Here is a 20,882-nt window from a genome sequence, read left to right on the forward strand (position 1 = left end):
TTTCTTAGGCCTTTATTTACAAAAGCTTTAAAAACAAATACCCTCTGTTATGCAAATTATTTGTTGTTTAAAAAGGACCACCCAGTTACATCAGCGTAACTCAATGAAAAAAAGGTGTTTGATTTTTTTTTTGAAAAGTACAAGGTAAAACAGAATAATTTGGCGAACACTTGGAGATTTTTCTACTATTGATTTCCGTGTCGAACACGCACACACATACGCGCGCGCACACACAGGCACACAATGTCGCACATTCCATCATTTCAGGCTCGTATTTAGCTATTCAATACCAAAAATCCTTCCTGCACAACTGCTCTGTACACATGCTATGCAGAGTTAAGAACGTACTTTAGGGTCCTTTAAAACAATATATCTAAAATATATTGCTAAGATATACTCAAAAATAAACTAGCATTACACTCCTCAGGTAACTTTATTAGCTATAAGTTATTTATATTTTGTTGTTTTACAACAAATATCTGTAACATCTGTCTTTGTAGCAACTACAAAAAAAGCACGATTTAATTGTCCTTCTAATTCAATTAAATAGTATTTTTTCAGATCTTTGGGTTTTATCTTCAACTAAACTGACTTTCAAAAATCATCAAATCAAGTACATAATAAATATGACTTCATAAAAAATATTTGAGGTGTACATTACTAGAATAAAAGCGAGGAAGTTAATCAAGGAAAGTGTGCCATTACAGAACTCCTACTATTCCAATATCCTTCAACTCTCAGCTTAATGGCAAAAATGCTTAAGTCATAGCTGTTCTTTTCCTGAAGGGTGTAAAGCTGTTTTTTCAAGCTTCTTTCCCCCATCACAGAGCGGTTTTAAAGCAGCAGGCCAACCAGCAGTTGACATGTGCAGGATGTGTTTGAAGATGACTGAACACTAGTAAAATAACAGCAGTTACTATGATTTCAGTAGTTTGTTTTGCTTGAACAAACATAGGTTATGAAGCAAATAAGTCATGTTCTGTGGGTTGAGATGCCAAGGAAATACAGCGTGAAGCTGCTGAACTTGGCAGATGATTGTTTTCTAGCTGAGGGCAAAAGAAAAAACAAAATAAAACAGAGGATCTGAGTCAGAGTCACTCTCTAAAGTGCAAATTTGATGGTCCACAATCTTGAATAGCTAAAACGCCTGCATACTGGAAGGAACAGACATGAATGGGGAAGTTAGTTACAATCAGTGCCAGTTAATTTGGAGAAGGGAGGGGAAAGAGACAAAAAACTAGAAGATGAATGTAGGTAAGTTTACCAGACTATTCATTATGATTTAACTTTCCCCTTCTCTCTGCCACACTGATCCTATACATGCTTCTTTACAAACGGGCTTGTTATGAGGCCAAAATGTAACCCAGAAAATTTTACGTATCAATAGTAAGATCAAAATCTGTGATAGGAACAGTCAAGTTTAGTACATAGAAAGGCAGAAAAGAAAGTGTGCTGAGAAAGTGGGAAAAAAAGCCTTATTGTCCAAGGGGTTCAACCAGAGATAAAACCTATGTACAAGCATGTGGAGGTCAAAAAGATGGCCTTTCATTTCATGTCATGACTGTTTGTTGGCTTCTTCTTCATATGCATTTCCTGTGCCATTTTGTACATAAGATGACCCCGAACCAAGGCCGTATAAGTGGCCACAATATTTGGCATCATCAATGTGATCTTCAAAGAACATCTAAGAGTTAAAAGAGAGACACAAATTATTGCCAAAGAAAAGGCTCCGTTTAAATAGAACTATAGAAAGGCTTTAAAACATTACTTTGTTTAGCATAAGATATCAAATCCCAAAAGGTGCAAAAGATGATATAATTAACATAACAAACAAACTTAATCTCAACACATGATCAAAATTTGCTATGTGACATGATTCTTTAAAGTAAATCTGTCAAGGAATATAATCAATATTCCTGTGCACCTTTCCTGATGAAGTGGTCAAGTGCAATGTTTTGATAATTTTGTATTATCAGTTATCACTCACTTTTCTGCAAGTGCAACAAAGGTATTTCTCCAACTGATTTCTGTGGAGTTTCTCACAACAGGCATATGCTTAGCGTCCATCATCAGTGCCCATACTCCACCTACTCCTGATTTATATTATAAAGGTTTGGGGGTGAGGAGAATGTTTGAGCACAAAACCCATTATGGAGTTTAGAGAAATGCAGAAAGATGCATTTCCAGCTAGCTCCTCACAGAAGGGAACTTCATTTAATAAGGAACAGCAAAATTAAAGTAAATTTTGTACTAAGACTGCATTTACACCTTACAAGTCTTAATTGCGAACAGAACCCTTCAGTGGAAGACACATGAAACCCCATGATATTCTACCTTTCAGACTTAGGGTTTCAAACAAAACCACGAGTTACCCCGCAAAAATAGAAAGACACACATACACAAAATTTTTCACCCTAAAAACCTCAAGGCAACCCTGGACTTCCCAGTGGTTGACATTGAGTCATCATCAACATGAGAAATCTAAGACGGCCAGAACCATGCAGGAGCAGGGTGGACGCAATACACAATCTAAACACAGAGGACAGCATATACCACACAGGCTGAAAACTTCTCCCTTCAACCTTTGCTCTTAGCAGCACGGTCCAGATGGAAAGCTCTGTACTGCAGGAATTGGAGACCTCAATTAAAAGTTTTAAAGCCCCCAGCAGTTCTTAAAGAAATAAACAGGTAGGAAAACCCCAAAACAGCTCTACTGTTGTAGTATCAGTATTTAAATATTTCTGATGGGAAGAAAAAGATGAGTAACCTTTTTGGCTGGCACTCCAAAACCCAGCAAGCAAGTTGCAACCCCTTCACAGCAATTAGTAGCAAAATTTTGTACCTCTAAAAGCGTTGTAAAATGGATTTTTTTCACTCAGAAATACATTGTTAAACAATAAACTCTACTGAAAAGGCTTTAAAAACGCACATTAATATATTTCTCTCTGCTGACTACTGTGTCCTTATTTAGAAATGCTGTATTTGCAAAGAATCTCTGAAAGTACTGAAAAAAATCATCATAATCGATCCATCTCTGTTGGCTTACTTAAGCAAGTGTTTTGCACTAAAAAAACGCAAAGATTTCTACTTCTCCCAATAAAGAGCTTTTGGTAAACAAATTCAAGAAGCTGATTTGCCATGTAACACAAACTGCATCTCATTAGAGAACCGATCATGGGTTTAAACATTTTCTTCTAGAAAACTAACTTGAAAGGCAGTAGCTTAGGCATGATCATCATATACTTCCCCTTTCCCTTTTTTTGCTTTGGATTTTGTTTCAAATTCAAGAGTGAAAGATTAACAATACCAGGCAGACGGCAGTTAGCCGCACTGGGCTTGGATCGTACCAGAAACACAATCCTCTCTATTCCATCTGTAGCCCATCACCTGCCTGACAACTGCAACAGTTCCAGCAGAGGCAGAACAGAGTGTTATGATGAGCAAACCAGCTTAAATCACAGCATTTATTTTTCACCTGCTGTCTCACCAGTATTTGTCAGAAACTCGTGGTCATTTTCTCCTTTATACAAAAGGCTGGATTACAGAAGGTAGACACCTCAGCAGACAATACTAAACCTTATTGAAAGATGAGGTTTGCTATCGCCATCTGTTTTGATCTGGTAAATGACACTGAATTGCTGCCAGAATGCCATGTTCAGATCCACTGGCATTTGTCCAGTGCAACTGCTTTCCAGAAGAGGCCCGTTCAACATTTGTTTGTTCTGCTAATGCAAAATATCCTGGTATCTTCCTGTTGTACGTGGACAAGTAGCAAGGAAACGTGAAGCTTGTAAGACCCGATTTCCCTTGCTGCAAACCTTGAATTAACTGACCGATGTATAATCTTTTAGAACCTGAGTTAATCTGTGCTTTACTCAACGGTAAGGAACAAATGCATGGATGTTCTCCACAGCCGCCTGAAATTCATTATTTAATATACCTATAGCCTGCAAGTTTAGCTAGAAGTGGCTAGTCAACACTCTTTCCCCCCTCTAGGTCTGTCACAAGCAGCAGTGCACACCAGCTGGGTATTACACTGACCAGAAACTCCACAAAAATTGGCTTGAGTATGGTCACCCAGAAAGAAGTCTGGCTCCAGCAGCTCCTAACTCACTGCAGCAGCCACCTGAAAAAAGGTACCCTGCCAAACAGGGAAGGAAGAAAACCCCAAAACCAAAAACCCGCAAAAAATCCAAAAGCCAGGCACAGGCTGGAAACAGGAAGCAATACTCACTCACAGCAGCTAAGGAGGGAATCAGCAGGGCTGGTTCACGCCTACTCTGGGGAAAATACAAGTGGTCTTATTTTTGTCAAGAAAGGAGTGACCCCTGAAGCCCTTCAGAGACCTCCTTAAAATACAGCAGACTTATCAGAATCAGCAATTCCATCTGACTATCACAGCACGTCACTATCATGGAGATAAACCCAATACGTTCACCTACTTCTCTCATTTTGAAAAAGGCCATTCCTGTGAGTAAAGAATCAGATCCTGCCTGATGCTGTGGTCCTATCCTTTCCAGCTCTAACTGCTCAGCCACTTCTTGTAATCCACCCTGAAAAAGAAAACATTTTTGTTAACTGCTGAAAAAAATTAAATCAGAAAACTGAACAGCTATATTTGGGAAAATCTGTTACAGAAGTCATACAACCTCAGGTATAGTTTAACATTTGCACAATAGCTGAAACAGTCATTATACTATATAAATACACACCTGGAGAATCAAACTTTCAGTATCAATAGCAGCATTAGAATTCTGTGTCAGTACTGATTAAATAAAGCAGTATCTGTGACCAACAAAACTACTACTCCTTCACGTTCCAGCTTCTCCAGTAACCAGATGTCATTACTTAATAAAACAATTCCTTCGAAGTGTTGAAAGGACTGGCAATGCTGAAGAACAAAACCAGGTGTTCCTGAACTCCTTCTATTTGAATGAAGGTTTAAAAGGTAAAAATGTTGTTCTACAAACACAAGAATTCAAGTGCTTACAAATGAGGTGCCCATATGCCTCCATGTGTTAAAGTATCTAGGCTTCCTTTGAAACAGACCTTTTTCTTTCCACTTACCTTTCAACAATTAAGTTGAGGGTTTTTCCACTTCCCTTCACAAAAACTGAGAGTATCCTTAAGTATCTAGAACACTACAGGGAGTCCAGGAAAATGTTACACAGCAGGCATTTAGAAACCAGGTGGTAAAGTCAAAAAAGTAAGAAAGTGCCCACTCCATCTCTACAAGACATTCTACCCCTCTTTAAAAGTTTGTTTCATTAGTTACCATAAGAGGATAGGGAAAAAAAACACGCAAAAAAATCCACTGTCTTGCAACTAGTCTTCTAAGATACTAAAATCCAATGGTATAGCCAGCTTTTCTGTTAGAGATGTATATTTAATAGTCACACGTGTGATGAAACCTACTTCTTAAAAAAAGTATATAAACATCTCACATATAAAAAGGGAACAATTTAAAACAGTAATTGTCTGCTTTGAAAGTTGATACATGGTTTAAAAGGACAGACTGTGAAGCTGTAGACATCACTCCAAAGCTGCAAATCTATCTGCCCTTAATGGTAATGCAAATCTAACTGCCCTTCTCCAGTTTTGAAGCAAACTTTTTTCCCCAATAAGCTTATGTGAAAAACTATCCCCTTAACTGCAGAGTGACTAAATAAACCTCTTTTTGGTGCCCTCCAAAATGGTAATAACCACTACATGTGGAAGCAAACTCATCAGAATTTGGTTTGGTTTTACATAGATAATAAATCAGCTGAAGCATAGACATGTTATACTGTAACTGCAATCTTATAGTGCTGTAAGCTACACTGTGAGCACATAATTTTGTACATCAATTCTTTTTTTAATCATTAAGCCATAAAGCTACTGGAAATAGACTAAAGCACATGCACATTCTTTAAGGTCTACAAAGATCAAAAAACCAAAGACAAAATCCTTAGTGCTGCCATAAGCTTTGCAAGGCAAAAATGTTGCACAGAGGCAATGCTTTTAAAGAAAGACTGCCTAGTATCCAAGTTCACCTTTCCTCGCACTCTTAACCTGTTTCAAGTACAGGAAGGGAAGCATTAAGAGGTAAAAGCATAACAGTCAAAGTTAAAACTCACAGAGCAATAAAAATAAAGTCTGACCTGAAAATCAGATCAAACATCATGCAAATTCCCGTGAGTCTTACGGCAACAGGTCTGGGTCCAGGTTTTTGTTTTGTTTAAAAAGATGGAAGCTTCAGTAATAACATTCCCAAGTAACACCTACAAACCAACATGAAAACCTAGCACTGGTATGGCTAGTTTTATTCTAGCTTGAGCAGCAGGAATATAGTTTACAGAAGTTTAAGATAAGAGTAAGTCTATACACTACACAGTTAAGCACTGAAGCTAGCTTGTTTTCTTTATGTGCTTGGATACAACATTTGAACACTGCAAACATGCTCTGTTATTTAACTTACACTCTCAAAAACATGCTGAGGGTTGGTGGGCAGGGGAAAAAAGTGCATCTCAGATACAAGCATGTCCTCTGCTTTCTAACTCCAATAATGAGCTGTTAGAGCTAGCAACAGCAGTTAGGCCCACACCCTTTCAAAGCACCATTTTCTGATCCTAAACCTTCTACCTCCTCAAGCTGCAAATTACCAGTGCCTCATCATCAGGTACTGCTAGCTGTAAGACTACCTACTCTAGCTTCAAGCAGCTTTGAAGAAAAAACACTCAAGAATAAAAATCAGTAATATTTAGACAGCAGGTACAAGCTCTGGAATGCAGACTTACTAATTCAAATTTTACAGTAACAGCAGCCTACAGAATGCTTTGAAAATAGTGCTTTTAATGGTATGTATCTATTTGCAAGTATATCACACACCACTTCTGTGTGGAACTTCTTGGTCTACAACTGCAATAATTGCAGAATAAAATCCGGCTGTCTCTGAAAATTAATAGGCTATTGAGATTCTCTTTCAGACAAGACTTTTGCACTCCAGATAAGAACATTTTACTCTTGGAGGAGGAGGACAAATTCTTCCCAAATTTTCAGAGCATCGGTCTTTCAAGAAAAAGGCCACAGAATGATTTACATAATCACACGACCATAGTTAACAGCAAATCCAGTTCAAACTCTCGTTTCATGGCACTGGTACCAGAGTTCATTGTTCTGTACAAACCCCCATATTAAAAGCAAGTTTCCAACAAGGTCTATAAATCTACATCACTTAGAGTTGCCGTTACTGTCAAAAGGTTTGGAACTGCCTACATAGAAAGATTTTCAGAGAACAAGCAAGAGTTTAACCTATACTACATTAATATCTCAAGTTAACTCCCAATCTGCATGCCAGTAAAGTACATTCATGTCCATTTAAGTTAGAGCAACATACTGTAAATTCATAGACTACTTAATTCCACAAAAAGAGCAAACAGCTTCCCAATCCTCAAGCATATTTCTCTTCTCAATGCCAAAAATTCTTTTTTGGGTGTGTGGGGGCAGGAAGTGGGGGACCTACAGCAAGTCACTGACTTTCATATGCAGAATAACTTAGACAAGTCAATAAAGGACAACTGCACAGCAGTTCAATTCACTGCAATTTAATAGAGATTGAAAGTGACACACATTAGGAGACAGCACATGCATTTTTAAGAGTCACAACACTGAACGTCTAGCAATTTGTTTCAGACAGCTGCTCTCAGTACAGTACAAGTCCATCATCATTTCATCACTGGTAAATTTGGAGGGGTAGGGTAGTCCACATCCCTTCCCCTGCTGTCATTACCAGTCTGCAGGTTAGGTGACAGGATCAAGATTTACTGCAGGAAAGCTGACCTACATATTCAGCTCTGGAAAAAAAAAAAAAAATCACCCTTGTTCTTAAGGTTTGCTGAAATAAGACCTGTGAAGGTTTTTCTTGTCTTCCAAAAAACATTAGTGTCTCTAAACAATGCAGATTACACACAACTATGTCTTAATGAAATGACAGGAAATACAATCCCCTCCTCCCCAAATCCACTGGGAATGTCACCTCTGGAATGATGACATGGAACATCATTCTGTCACCTTTCCTACGTCACTGAAGCTGGATTATATATTCTGTCCTTGGTAGGTGTGTTGCCACCACTAAGACACCAGATGCTTTACTTTGCTTCACCAGGAGTGAGAAAGTGAGGGCGTTTTTTGTTTGGGGTTCTCCCCTGCCCCTCCTTTAAGACTCCTGAAGTTCATGAACATTTCGTTTTTTATTCTGGCCTCTGTGGAGAAAAACTGTTTCTAAGATGTTCTCTAATACTCAGCCATTTGCCCAGCTGATTATACCAATAACAACTCTAGATGCACACAGGTAGGTATACTTTTCTTACTAACTTGAAGGGAGGTCTCAATTTTCAACATTAATTTGATTAACAAAAGGATTTACACAATTTACTTCCCACAGAAGTAGGCTACTACTTAAAAGTGACACACTATTAGTTTATCTCAGAGAGAAACAGAGGACTATAAACCTCACACAGATCACTAGTTCAGCACGATGAAGTGACAAGCAATCCCTTAGTTAGGATTTGGTTGTGCTACAGTCAGTGTTCTCTTCTTCCTGCAGGTTCTCATTAAGAAAGCCTAGAGAATCGAGTTACTTTCCATAAAAGCAGCAAGTCATTAATTGCCTCAGATGAGCGATGCACCTCATTCCAGCAGCAGTCCAGACTCTTACAGTTCTTTGGCAAGTAAAGCTGTTAACAATCTCTGTAGCATCTTTCCTTCACTTGCTGTCTTCCCCTTCACATACTTAGTTCCAGTTTCCATTCATTCTCCAGTCCAATAAAGTATCCAAATTTTATGCCTGATAGAGTAAGCCAATTAGTAGCCCCGCTGGCCCGACATGAGATTAGTTTCTAGTACTGCATTTTTTTCCTAAAAGTCACATGTTGTCCCTGAACATATGCTGTTGTTTATCTTTCCTTATGGGACCATCTGAAACATTCTTCGCTCCGTTCCTCTTCCCAAGACACTTCCACAGCATCATCGTTGCAATTACCTTTGCCAAGACGACTGCAGTCCTTTAGTGGACTGCACAATGAGGAAATAAGAGTATATGAAACCCATCAATTCTTATGGCTCAAGAAGTGAAGGATTAATTCCAAACATGGGTTTATCATCTGTCAACAAACACTGGGCACTGTAAATACAGTATCAACATGCTATTTTTAACCAGTAAGCAGTTATAAAAATTGATGTGTGCTCCTGCCTGCTTCTATCAATAGCCTTCAATATTAAAAATATAAAGCTTGAGACAGCAATGCTTAATGGGTATTATCAAAGCAAAACCAGAAAATAAAAATACAGAAAATAAGTATTTTTAAGCAGAAAGTACTCTGTCTCCAAACCCAAAACTTGTTCTGAGCCATTGACAGATTACTTACCTTCAGATTTTTGCAACTCTTCATGAGGTATTTTACATCATAGATGACAGGGAAAAACAATCGCAGTATCTCAAAGAAGTCCAGCTCTTCTTCAGGTAAATTAGAGTTTGTCAGGATTTTGATTAGATAGCCAAAGTCATATCCACTGCAAATTAATAACAAAAACAATATAAACAAATAACTTAGAAGCATCATTCTCACTTCCAACATCAAGACTTTATCACACATTAACAGGATATTTTGCTTAATTTCAATGCAATTAAGACTGACTTTTACAAAAGACTAAGCCACACCGTAAATTGCTCCACTGCAGATTCCAGATAAAACATTTTAATTTAGTCTGAATGAGGCAAAGTGAAGAAGCAAAAAGATCTGCCTACAGGAGTGCCTCCAAATCCTGAAACAAGGTAGTGCTGCTGGGACTTCATCTGATAACAAGAGCTCACAGCAGAAAGACTCCTAGCTGGTTCCTTTCACACAGACTGCAAGTTTCTCACTACAAACTGAGCGAGACAGAGAGACTTCTACAGTTCTTGAAACCCAAAAGATTCATGAGTTTCCAGAGCCAACAGATGTTTATGCCTGGAGGCAAGTTTCACCCTCAGCAATGAAGAAGAGCAGATTGTCTTTCAACTTTCCCAATTAAATCAGCACACAGTTAGACAACTGAAAAATTTAATAGCTTGTAGACTATTACTCTTTTTGGAGGCAAGGACAGAGTAAGTTGGAAAAAATTTTGTGTGTACACGTAGGTCAGCAGAAGGCAGCAAGATAACTGAGCAGTACAGGTTTGGTAGAAGAAACTGAGGTATTACAGTGTGTGCGTGCGGTAGAGAGAAGAGTTTGGGAAGACTTCCTTCTCAATAGCTTGACTGAAGAAAGAGGACGTAGTAATGAGGTGTGGCAGTAAAAAGGGGAACCATGTACTTTTACAAAGGGTTATGAGAGGAAACAGAGGGTTTAAAGCATGGGAAAGACAGATGTCAGGTATTAAGCAGGACTGAACACCACAACAAAAAGCAGTGATGACTAGTTACCCTTTTCCCTAGGAAGGCAGAGATTGCAAACCAGATTATTCATGATCTGATCATGAATCTGATCCGTTCTGATCCCTTGTACTTGCAGGATTGCTCATGCACATATGCACTGAACTAGATGGGGGACTGATACGCTCTTCTTTGTTATTAGGTTTGCATTGAACCAAATCAGTTCCTAGATTTTATTGACATGCAATTTTAAAAATGCCTGTGCTAACAAAGAAGATGAAAACACATAGCATGCCTGCCTCTACTGAAGGCTGCATCAGTTTTGCTGCTTAAGGAACCTTAGCATATAGCTGAGACAATTCAAGTGAACAGGTGGCCACCACAGACCAAATTCTCAATTTAAGACTTCATGTTAGTTCTTGGTTACATGAGGATCATACTCAAAACCAAGAATTTTGCAACTTGGTAAATATTGACTGAGATCTTTAACTGTGAGATGAGCAATACAGAAGACAAATCAGTTAAGAGCACTGTACTACTGATTCTGCAGATATTTAGCACCCACAAAGACTGGTGATTTCTGTTGTAGGCTCAAGGCTTTAGCTTGCATACTCAACACAAGAGGATTGCTTTTTGTACCTTTTGTATACGATGGGGTTCTCTACATCATCTTTATCTTATGAATTTCTAGACAGAGGGTAGAGAATCTTGAACATACTGGGAATGAATGGATTGTTTGCTAAAGTTCATTAATACTAGATATACAAAAGGTACAGACTATTGCAGCTCTCCCATGGGGGTTTCGCTCTAAACAGGAATTTCATGTTGAATGAATCCTGCACTGCATCTGGTGCTTTGAAGCTGTGCTGGCAGCACTCCAATCTCCACAGCAGCAGCCACTGGCCAGGGAGCAAAGAAGCCGAAGATAAAGAAGAATTTCAGCTGAGTCTTACAAAGTAAAAACCTCTAGTGTACTTGGCAAAACAGCAGGATTTTATCAGATCACCTATGGGGCAGGGGGTAGTGGGGGGGGAAGCCTGTATTAGCATCAAGCCCTTTATAGAAAAAGAAAAGAAAAAAGCCACATTAGCAAAAAAGGCTGTTCAGAAAGATGCAAAAAAAGACTGTTCAGGATTAAGGAGACTTACTCCTCTAGAGATCAGAGAGCTTATTAACTCACTGAATTCCTGACATCAGTCATCCTTGTGGCTCAAATGTAACAGCCATATTAAAAAACTTTTAAAGTGACAAAAACAGTATTTGTGCTCCTCTTCAAAAAAAAAAGTTTTTGACTCCCCTCCTCTTCCAAAAAAAATTATGTACATGACTGAATTACTAGAAAACAGATGTTCTCAAACACTTTCACTTTCTATTAAGAAGGAAGCACTTTAAGAAAAGTCAAGATTCATTTGTTATTTGTATTGAGAGGGAGCAGCCTATCATAAATCTGCAATTTCGATGAAGAATTATATAAATATATTTTTTTTCCCTTGGAGATTGTAGCAGATTCTTTCATTCTGGGATCCTCATGCAGAAAAAGGGAGCAGGATATCTGAACAGCGGATTTAACAGGCATCATTACCCTTCCATTGCATGACAGCATTCAGTCAGATATCTGTTCTTGGATCCTAAGCATGGGTTAGTTTTAGTCAGTTCAACCAACTGATGCCTCACATTCCTTAAGTTCCAGCTGCTTACACTTAGTCCCATTGTGCTCATAACAGTCATCAGAAACCACACTTTACTAATCACAATGCAGTATCAAGGCATTTACGTAATCTTTTTAGTATACTTTTCGGGGGTAATATGCTTCAGTCATCCAAGCTTACACAGACATAAGAACTGTCACTCCAATTCAAGACTAAGATATATTTAGTTCAAAAATTTTTGAGCGGCCACTGCTGAATGCTAACAGAAGGATAAGAAAGTCCACAGTGAGCAATTATGTAATTACCTGCTCATTAAAGAAGTTTTCTTCTAATCCTCTAACAGGCAATTAGTGGTTGGTTTATACCCTGAAGTATATAGGCTTCCTTTCCTTAAAAAGCTTTCACCATTTCTAATATAATCACCTAAAGTTACTTAGTGCAGCTAGCCACAATCCCTGGAGCTATACAGCAACATAAGCACTCTTACAACCACTCCCCCCCGCCCCCCACCCTTTTTTCACTGAACATGGACAGCTGTAGGCAACAAGACCATGGAAAAGATCAAACGTGCCTGTATTTCTTTCCCTTACTATCCAGAAAGAATTCAGATAGCCAATTAACAATGAATTCTACTCAAGTACCAACAGCCTCTGAAATAGGTCAAAACCTGACAGAGCTGAGAAAGCTTTACTTCATTTTATAACTGGCTAATAGAAATGAGCCAACTGATTAAATTTTACTGAAATCAATAGATGCAAATGATTATTGAAATACAGTAGCTTGGAACTTTCCAGCTTCCCAAAGACATCTGGGTTAAGAGGAATGTTTGCACAGAGCCTCCAAAGGTAGACTGAGGAGGCTGCACACAGGTGGACACTCAAAGCTTTACCAGATCAGTCAGTTGAGCAGCCACAAAAATAGCGTTTGAGCTGTTCTGTTTTATAACTTGTTAGACTGCCAAGCACTCACAGCTCTCTTGACTGTGACAAGAATCAGAAATTCAGGGCTTCCCTCTCCTCTCTCATCTACTCAAATACATGTTAACACACACAAAAGATTTGATGGAGTCGCTTATGAAGTTGCAGTACACAAGAATCGGTGACAGTGCAAATGTTTCTTCGCTCATGCCTGGCAGAACTGCAGGTCCACACAGATTTGCCAACAGGTCAGGATACCAAGGCAGCTACATCAAATGCAGAGATAAAAAGCACACAAAGAAAACTATCTGAGAAGCTAAGAGCTTAGAAATAAACTACGTAAGAGTTCAAGGAAATCAAAGACTGGGAAGCAAAACAAAACCAAAACATAACCTCACACTCCGAGAAAGGAGTTAATTCCCCTCTGCCCACTTCCTAAGAGACCTTGAGGGTTAGTAGTAATTAAAGCATTTTAAGGAAACAGAAGCAATAGCACAGTCAGCAACTATCCATCACAGCTTTTTCAGTAGTTAAAGAACTACTGCATGGAGAGCCTACATGAAACAAATTTTCAACTGAGCTGCCCCGCTGTTTAAGTTTCCACTGATAGAACATAATCACAATCCACCTAAGATACATTTAGAAACAGCTGTTTACTATTCTTTGTGGCACATTTTATGTGACCCATTCTCATTTATAGCTTTGTGCAATCTTAGCTTCCTCAGAACTTAACCCACTACTCCAGGGTTTTGTGCTCAAGATAATATCAACGTGCTCTGTCAAGCACAAAAGCCTTTAAACACTCTCCGACTTCAAGCAGAGTTGTGGATAATCAGTGTTTGACAAACATTTGCTGGAATAGCTGTCTTAAGAGGATTTCTAAAGACATTTTCAGTGAAGTTCACAACAGAAACTCATTTTAGCACAGATGAAACTTGACCTTAATAAAGCCATTCCAAAAACCCTTCATAAGCTGCACTAGTAAAAATGGCATTATTGCACATAGTTTGCACTACACTTTGACCAGCATATTAGTCAGGAATCACACAAAATCAATATAATTATGCTTTAAAAAGAATCCCTAGTGTAGAAATGGCCCAGGTATTCTTTTGCTAGGATAGCTCACACTGGGCCCTTAAAGTTATTAGGCGATATTGGAAAAGCACTGTTTTGTAGCTGTAGCTGCTTCTACATGGCAGTGTCTGTTGATGTACCAGTTACATGCGTAACATGCCTCCCCTCCCCTTCTCCTGAACCATCGCAGTTATTTTACTGTAGTCAAGTGTAAATCATCAATATGCACATAAGAGCCCATAATAACAGGTTTAAGAAGCTGAAAAAAACTTAATTCAGCCTTTGTAGTTATTTTGACACAGTTCATGGCATTCTTATTGCAGTATTTTTCCCCAAGGTGCTACCCTATTAGCAAGACAGCAAAAGTAAGATTATTTTGGAGTCATATTGTGAGTCAAGAGACAGCTGCAAGTGGCAGATGTAGGCAGATAAGGTGACAAGCGTACTCAAAGAGGATCCTTTTTTTTTTTGTTAACTGTCTTTTCTTTTTCCCCCCCTCCTTTTGGAAAGTCAGTCTAACACTTGCTTTCTACAAAGCAAGTCAAAATGATGAATTCTACAACAGGCTGTTATATGCACCTTTTTATTACTGTTTTACATTCCTTGCTGAAGCAATCCTTATTTTTCAGTTGGTTAATAATGTAAATACTTCTCTAATTCCATGTGACTTTCTCTCCTCCAATCTACCCTCCAAGATTTAATACTTAAGGATGAAGAATTCGGGGTTTTTTTCAAATTTTGTCACCTACATATTATCACCCACCAACGTAGCATGCGTGATAAACAAGAATAAGGCTGTAAGGAAACTACTAGTCTCAGCTAAAACATTTGCTCTACCTCTGTTGACTTGCTTAGCAGCCAACATTTAAGATGTCAACTTGAGGGCACTGCATAGCAATAAGCCTTTAAAACCACTGTTGCTTGCAAAAAGTGCAAATTATCTCTGGCACATAGTTGACTACACAATGACTATTGCATAAGTTTTAAAGTGTTAAATCTTATTAACACGCAAAGATCGTCTGTATCTTGACAGATACATAAGAGATTTAGCATTCGCATTTCTATTTCTACTTGGAAGATGAGTTCCTGTGATGGAATAAATAGTAAAATATATTCACTACTGCAGCTAGAATTAAGGCTTATCAGGGCTCTCCTTCCAAGCTGAGTAATTTTCAGCTGCCCAGATTACGAGGACATTTAAAACAAATTTAAAAGTGCTTTATAAAACTCTTCACTGAATTCTACGGTCTCTCCCATGAGTCAAATAATATTTGCTCAAGAACTGCTTAGGAATAGTTTGCTTTTATCATTGCTACTATCATTACTTGCATGTGTGATATTAAAAGATACAATGCCACCTGCTGGCTTAGGAGTTTAATGTTTTTCTGGTTTACAGTTTTCTGGTTACAGTGTAAACACCAAAAATAAAACACCAGTACCACCCTGTACGCTCTATTCTTCTAATGCAGAATGGTGCTGTAGGTATTACAGCAGAAATATTTCCTAAGTCTTACCAACCAAGATATGTGCTATATACACTATCAGATGTATACCACTTAACATGACATGTGAAATCCAAGCTCTAGAACTCAATAATCGATATTGAAAACTCAAATACTTAACATGTAGAATTTACCTGTGAAAGGAAAGCCACTTGACTCCTTCACACAGCACAACTCCTGATGTCATAAGCAGTTCTGCAAAGTACTGTGTCTCAATTCCTTCTTCTTCATGCTTTTTAAACTGGATACCAGATGTCGTCAACAGTTCAATAGAGTCCTGGGCATACATATCTTCTCTAAAAACAGAGAGAGGATAGTAAATTTTCAAAGTCTACAAACCTCAGTGATTATAAACCTGGTAACATTTCTTTTTTGCTATTCATTCCACAGACTTCACTTGCATAGAGCCGGAGCAACTTGACTTTGTTCGGTGTTAATTACAAAACCAACCATTTTTCACAGCTTTTGTTAACCTTCACTAGCATTTCACCATTCCTGGCACCTCCATTCTTGACTCCTTCATAAAAATCTAGTTCCCGCTCCTCATCCAGTTACCTAGAACTCCCCTTTTGCAAATCTACAGAGGAAAGTGAATGTATGAATACAGATATTTTACCAAATAAGATCCATTACTTGAACTGTGACAAATTAAATGTAACTGTTGAAGCACTAACATGTTACATTATAGAACTAGGAACAGTACACTCGAGACCCCAGTGCTGTATTAGTTCTGTGGATAATATTTCCCACACATTTCTTGTGATTTAAGCTTACATAAATGTTTAGACACATGCTCATCAAAACTTCCTTCTTGCTATAACTGGAAATTGAGTACTTGCTCCATCTAGTTAATCCTTAAAATTCAGGTAGCCTAACGTTTTCTTTCTAAACAACCAACTTCAACTTTAATAGCCATATTCTGGACCTAAAATTTAACAGGATGGAAAAAAATTCCTCTATGCCTTGTTTGATCCCCTCTTATCCCTGTATTTATCCCCTTTACCACTAACATTTTTGTAAAGTCTTAAGGATTTTGTGATGAAATGGATGGGGCTTTTTTTTCCTAAAGTTTAATCTATCATCATAACAAAGACATAGAATGGTTAACTGGGGGGGGGAGCAAACGTGGCTCTACTTAGAAGATGATATTCATATTACTGTCCAGAACATACTATTCTACAAAGTCTCTTCGGTGTATAGTTTTCAACTTTAATAAAAAAACCAAAACAGAACACAAAAAATAAAACAGACAAGACAACCAATATATCAAACTTGACTATTAGATTCAGTCGTAGACTTATATTCCTTATTCCTAATAGCAAGTCATCATTCATCAGAACATAGAGATACATTCTCAAGATGTGTTGTATCTTTTTTCCTCCCTCCCACACAGCTGCTCATTAGTTCTCCAGCTTTAAGGCATCAGCTTCCCAACACCTGTTCATCTCCGTAACACATTAAAGAACCCATCCAAAACAAGCACGCCTATTTTACAAAAAGAAGTTTTAATTCTAGTTTGTTGCTCTGCACTAATCAGGTGGATAGTTAGTTTAGAGAAATATTTGTGCTCTTTACAAGCACACTATAACAAGACCTGGCTGGAACCACGTACAAAAAAATTACCTTCTAGGAACAGCCAACAGCTGTTTTGCTTTAGGAGCAGAACACTTGGCACAGTGCCACTTCCCAAAAGGAAGTTTAGAAATAAAAATAAGTAATTTCTCCACCCATGCAAAAAAAAAAAAAAAAAAATCCATGTTTCATGCAGCACTTACCTAGCTTATCTTTTTATATAAAATCCACCCAGTGAACTAGTAACAAGTTAGTTAGGTGACTACCTATATCTTGCCTTACTAAGCTGTCTTATCTATGCAGCATCTGGCACAAATGGATGGAAAACTACTTTTGTTTTCAGTTGCTTGACATTAAGTAGACCTTTGAAGCTCAGAAAATAAATAAAACATAACACAGGCTCTTCTTCTCAGATCACAGTTTGGAAGTTATTAATTCATTCCTCCTTTCTCCCATACTTAGCAGGACTAGTACTTTCTTCTCTTAAGACAATGGATAACTTCCATCCAGCATTTTTATGGCCAGGTAAGTTTAGAGATACCAAAATATCAAATCTGCACTTCCTTTTCTTTCAAGGAGTGCTTCAAACAAAACTAAAAAGAGCATGTCATTCCTCAGACCAAACTGATTTGTGACAAGCCACAGCACCGCTTGTTTAGAAAAGCAGAAAGATCAAGAGAGATCAAGACAGACAGCAGCAGGTTTTTTTCTTTGTAAGAACCCTGATTACTTTGAAAACAAGTCTTTTTATCTGCAGAAAAAAAGGTCTGTTCTCTAAACATCCTTTGTAGGCTGCAGTCTTAACTCACGTATATCAAGCTGTCCAGTGATTAGCTTGTAACACAACTGCCTAAAAACCCCAAGCCTTCAACACATTTGAGAAGTGTTTGCACTAATACTCAACTCAGGCCATATGAATACCTATCAGACGAATTATGGTTACTTCAGGAAAAAATTCACGATACTAGTAACCTTGTCGACTACCTGCTAGATACAATTAGAACTCCACAGAAGTGTCTCATCCCACTGGAAAAGTTAGGTTTATACTTAAAGGTTTATCACTGATAAAAATCACATTGTGAAAAAAAGTTCACAATAGTATTCCTACAGATAGTAAAAATCAGCTTGCTTTTTAACCAACACTTTACACAAGATAATCCAGAACAAAAATCTCCACAGGAGTTATGCTGTAGAATCAATAATCCCTTTCAACCTATTACAGAAGAAAATTAAAATACAGTAGCTTAATAGAGTAAGTTGCTTTGAAGACACAAGGAAAGCTGCTGCAGTATTAAAAAGTTGACAGTATTTTACCTAAACATTATCTAGAAATTGTTGTGGGTCTTTTAACAAGAATAATGTTATTTTAAAGAGAACAGAGCACACTTGCTTTAGAACTTGCTGATAACATCTGTCATATTTCTTTCTTAGTAACTTCGGTAATTTCACATTTTTTTCTTCACATGTTGGTATTTTCCATTTAAAAATGTGCAAAGAAACAACATGTGACTTCTATAACAACTAGTAAGAGTTAAACTAAGTTAAGGTAGAAGCACTCTGAAATGCTAAATATGAAAATGCAAAGATAAGTCTTGTACTAAGTATAAACGCCTCTTTTTAAAACTTTTCTTGAAATTGCTTAGCGTTTTTGACCAAATTACCAACAGTAAGATAGACTGCACAGAAATGAGGGAAGAAAGCACGTGTCTGGCTAACAAAAGTTTTCCTCACAAAGTATCTATGGTATTCCAATCATATATATAAAATGAGGTGCTATAGCTTTCACAACCTATAATACATTTTCAGTAAGTCAAAAACGTACACTCAACAGCACAAACACTTAACACTTACGTTAAATTAAATTTAAAATTAAATTGCCAAGTTGAAGTTCCTGGAGGGTATTCTCCTTGCTCATTCATAAATGTCAGTCCTAGTTGAATTATTTTTAGCAAGTCTACATTGCAGCGTAATAATTGGTACTGATAGTCTGCGTTGCTTCTGAATTCTCCAATAGGCCTTGCAACTACTCCTGGAAATTCTGTATCCTGTAAGAACAGAATTAAAACTTCAACAAAAGACACACATAAAAATTTACGTTGCTCATTTTTAATAAAACATATGTCAAGCATCTAACAGTTTCGTAGCTGAAAAGTACTGTGTGTAAATTTAGCTTTTAAAAAGGTAATAGATTAGGATCCTAATGTTCTTACAGCGTTAATTCAACATTAGGAATCCATTATTCTTCCAATGAAAATGGATGAACAAGTTTATAGCTTTAATTTACTAACATCAAATGCGGTCATCATGGTTTTTGTGGCAATTTGCTAGATAAACATCAAGTGCCCGCTTACCATAGCTACATAGTTATACTTCCGTATAACTTGACGAATTTTCTTCATCTCTTCATCCAAGTTACAAGCCCAAACTTCACAGATTCTTTGGCTATGGTCTACGGTAGCTGCTGGCATAGTGGGGGGCTTTAGAGACCATACATCAAAAGTTACACTTGACTGAGGAACAGTTTCATAAAGAGGACTTTAATTATTTATTTTCTTAACCTAAGAGACAAAGAAAGCAAAGTATCAAAGCGTAAGTCTTTATTCTTCATTTATCTGAAAAAAAACACTTAAACACCAGGATCAAGCTTTGTTCTTCAGAATTTCATAAACGAAGCAACAACATAGCCACCAAACCCATGTGAGTTCAGATTACTATTCGAAACTAAAACCCTACGATTTTGTTAGTAACTTTATTTCTTGCACAAAGCCTGGCAAACCAGCAAGGCGCACTAGTTCAACAGATAAAAGAAATACCTGAGCCCACAAGCGTTATTCCCCCACGGGTTAGAAGAGCACATTCCTGTGGATCCCACGGCTGCGTGCAACATGAAACGAAGCGGCAAAGTGACTATTAGCGTTACGCCAAACTCGGGGACACTGCGGACGACAAACAGCCGCCCAGGCAGGCAGCCTCCCTGGGCAAAAGCTCTTTCAGCTCGTACGGGCCGCGCTAAACCGGAGAGCCGCGCAAGGGGACCGAAGCACGGCCCGACAGACTTGGACTCACGCCCCGGCTGGGTTCCCGGGCGCCTCCTTATGCGTGCAAGGCCTTACGAGCGCCTTGAGGAGCCGCAGAGCCCGCCCTGCGCGGCGGGCAGCACCCCTCGATGGGGTGCAATTGGCAAGGGGCCGCCCCACCTTACCCCCCCCCGCCCCGGTCCAGCGCAGGATGAGGCTCCGCTCCGCTCCCGAGCCCGCCGCCGGCGGCACCCGCGCGGCCCGCGAAGACACCGCCCGCCGCCAGCCGGCCGTCACGACTGCCCGTAAGGCCGCAGGCCCTCCGCGGGACTGCCTCGGGCCCGAGCGGGGCACGGCTAGACCAAGGGGAGGAGGCGACCGGACCGCTCTCGGCTCCCTCCCCCCGCCCCTCGCTCCCCGCCGCCGCGCCCCCGCCCCTCTCTCACTCACGCTCGCGGGCAGGCCAGGCCGGGCCGGGCCGGGCCGCGGCGGGTCTGGCGAGGCCCCGCGGCGGCCCCCGACGCCCCAGAGCCGCCAGTCGCCGCGCGAGACGCAGGAAGCGCTGCCCCCGCCGCCCCGCCGCACAAAGCCATTACATCATCGCCGCGCGCCGCGGCCTTTCCCCCCTCACCTCTGACCGACGGCGGGGGCGCCAATCACCGGCCGCACCGCCCTTCCTTCACCCCCCCCCCCCCCACTCCCCCTCCTCCCGCCCGGGCACACGCCACCCACTCCCCCACCCCGCCAGGGCTCGGGTCACG

General features: G+C 39.3%; 1 protein-coding gene across 3 annotated transcripts; it reads right to left on the reverse strand.

Annotated features, from left to right (window-relative positions):
* Nucleotides 1-135: 135 nt before the first annotated feature.
* On the reverse strand, nt 136-20,632 carry CNOT7 (CCR4-NOT transcription complex subunit 7). Of its 3 annotated transcripts, none has more exons than XM_050895680.1 (7): nt 20,572-20,632; nt 19,456-19,662; nt 18,956-19,149; nt 15,667-15,828; nt 9,405-9,549; nt 4,443-4,553; nt 136-1,684 (listed from the first exon to the last, which is right to left on the reverse strand). In XM_050895680.1, the coding sequence occupies exons 2-7, from the start codon at nt 19,570-19,572 to the stop codon at nt 1,556-1,558; spliced, it is 858 nt and encodes a 285-aa protein (XP_050751637.1). In that variant the 5' UTR covers nt 19,573-19,662; nt 20,572-20,632; the 3' UTR covers nt 136-1,555. The 3 variants fall into 3 exon arrangements, with proteins under 3 accessions (XP_050751637.1, XP_050751639.1, XP_050751638.1); XM_050895682.1 differs by having other exon boundaries at nt 20,568-20,587; XM_050895681.1 differs by lacking the exon at nt 20,572-20,632 and adding an exon at nt 19,918-20,177.
* Nucleotides 20,633-20,882: the final 250 nt, after the last annotated feature.

Source organism: Gymnogyps californianus, chromosome 4, assembly GCF_018139145.2.
Source record: "Gymnogyps californianus isolate 813 chromosome 4, ASM1813914v2, whole genome shotgun sequence".
NCBI lineage: Eukaryota > Metazoa > Chordata > Aves > Accipitriformes > Cathartidae > Gymnogyps > Gymnogyps californianus.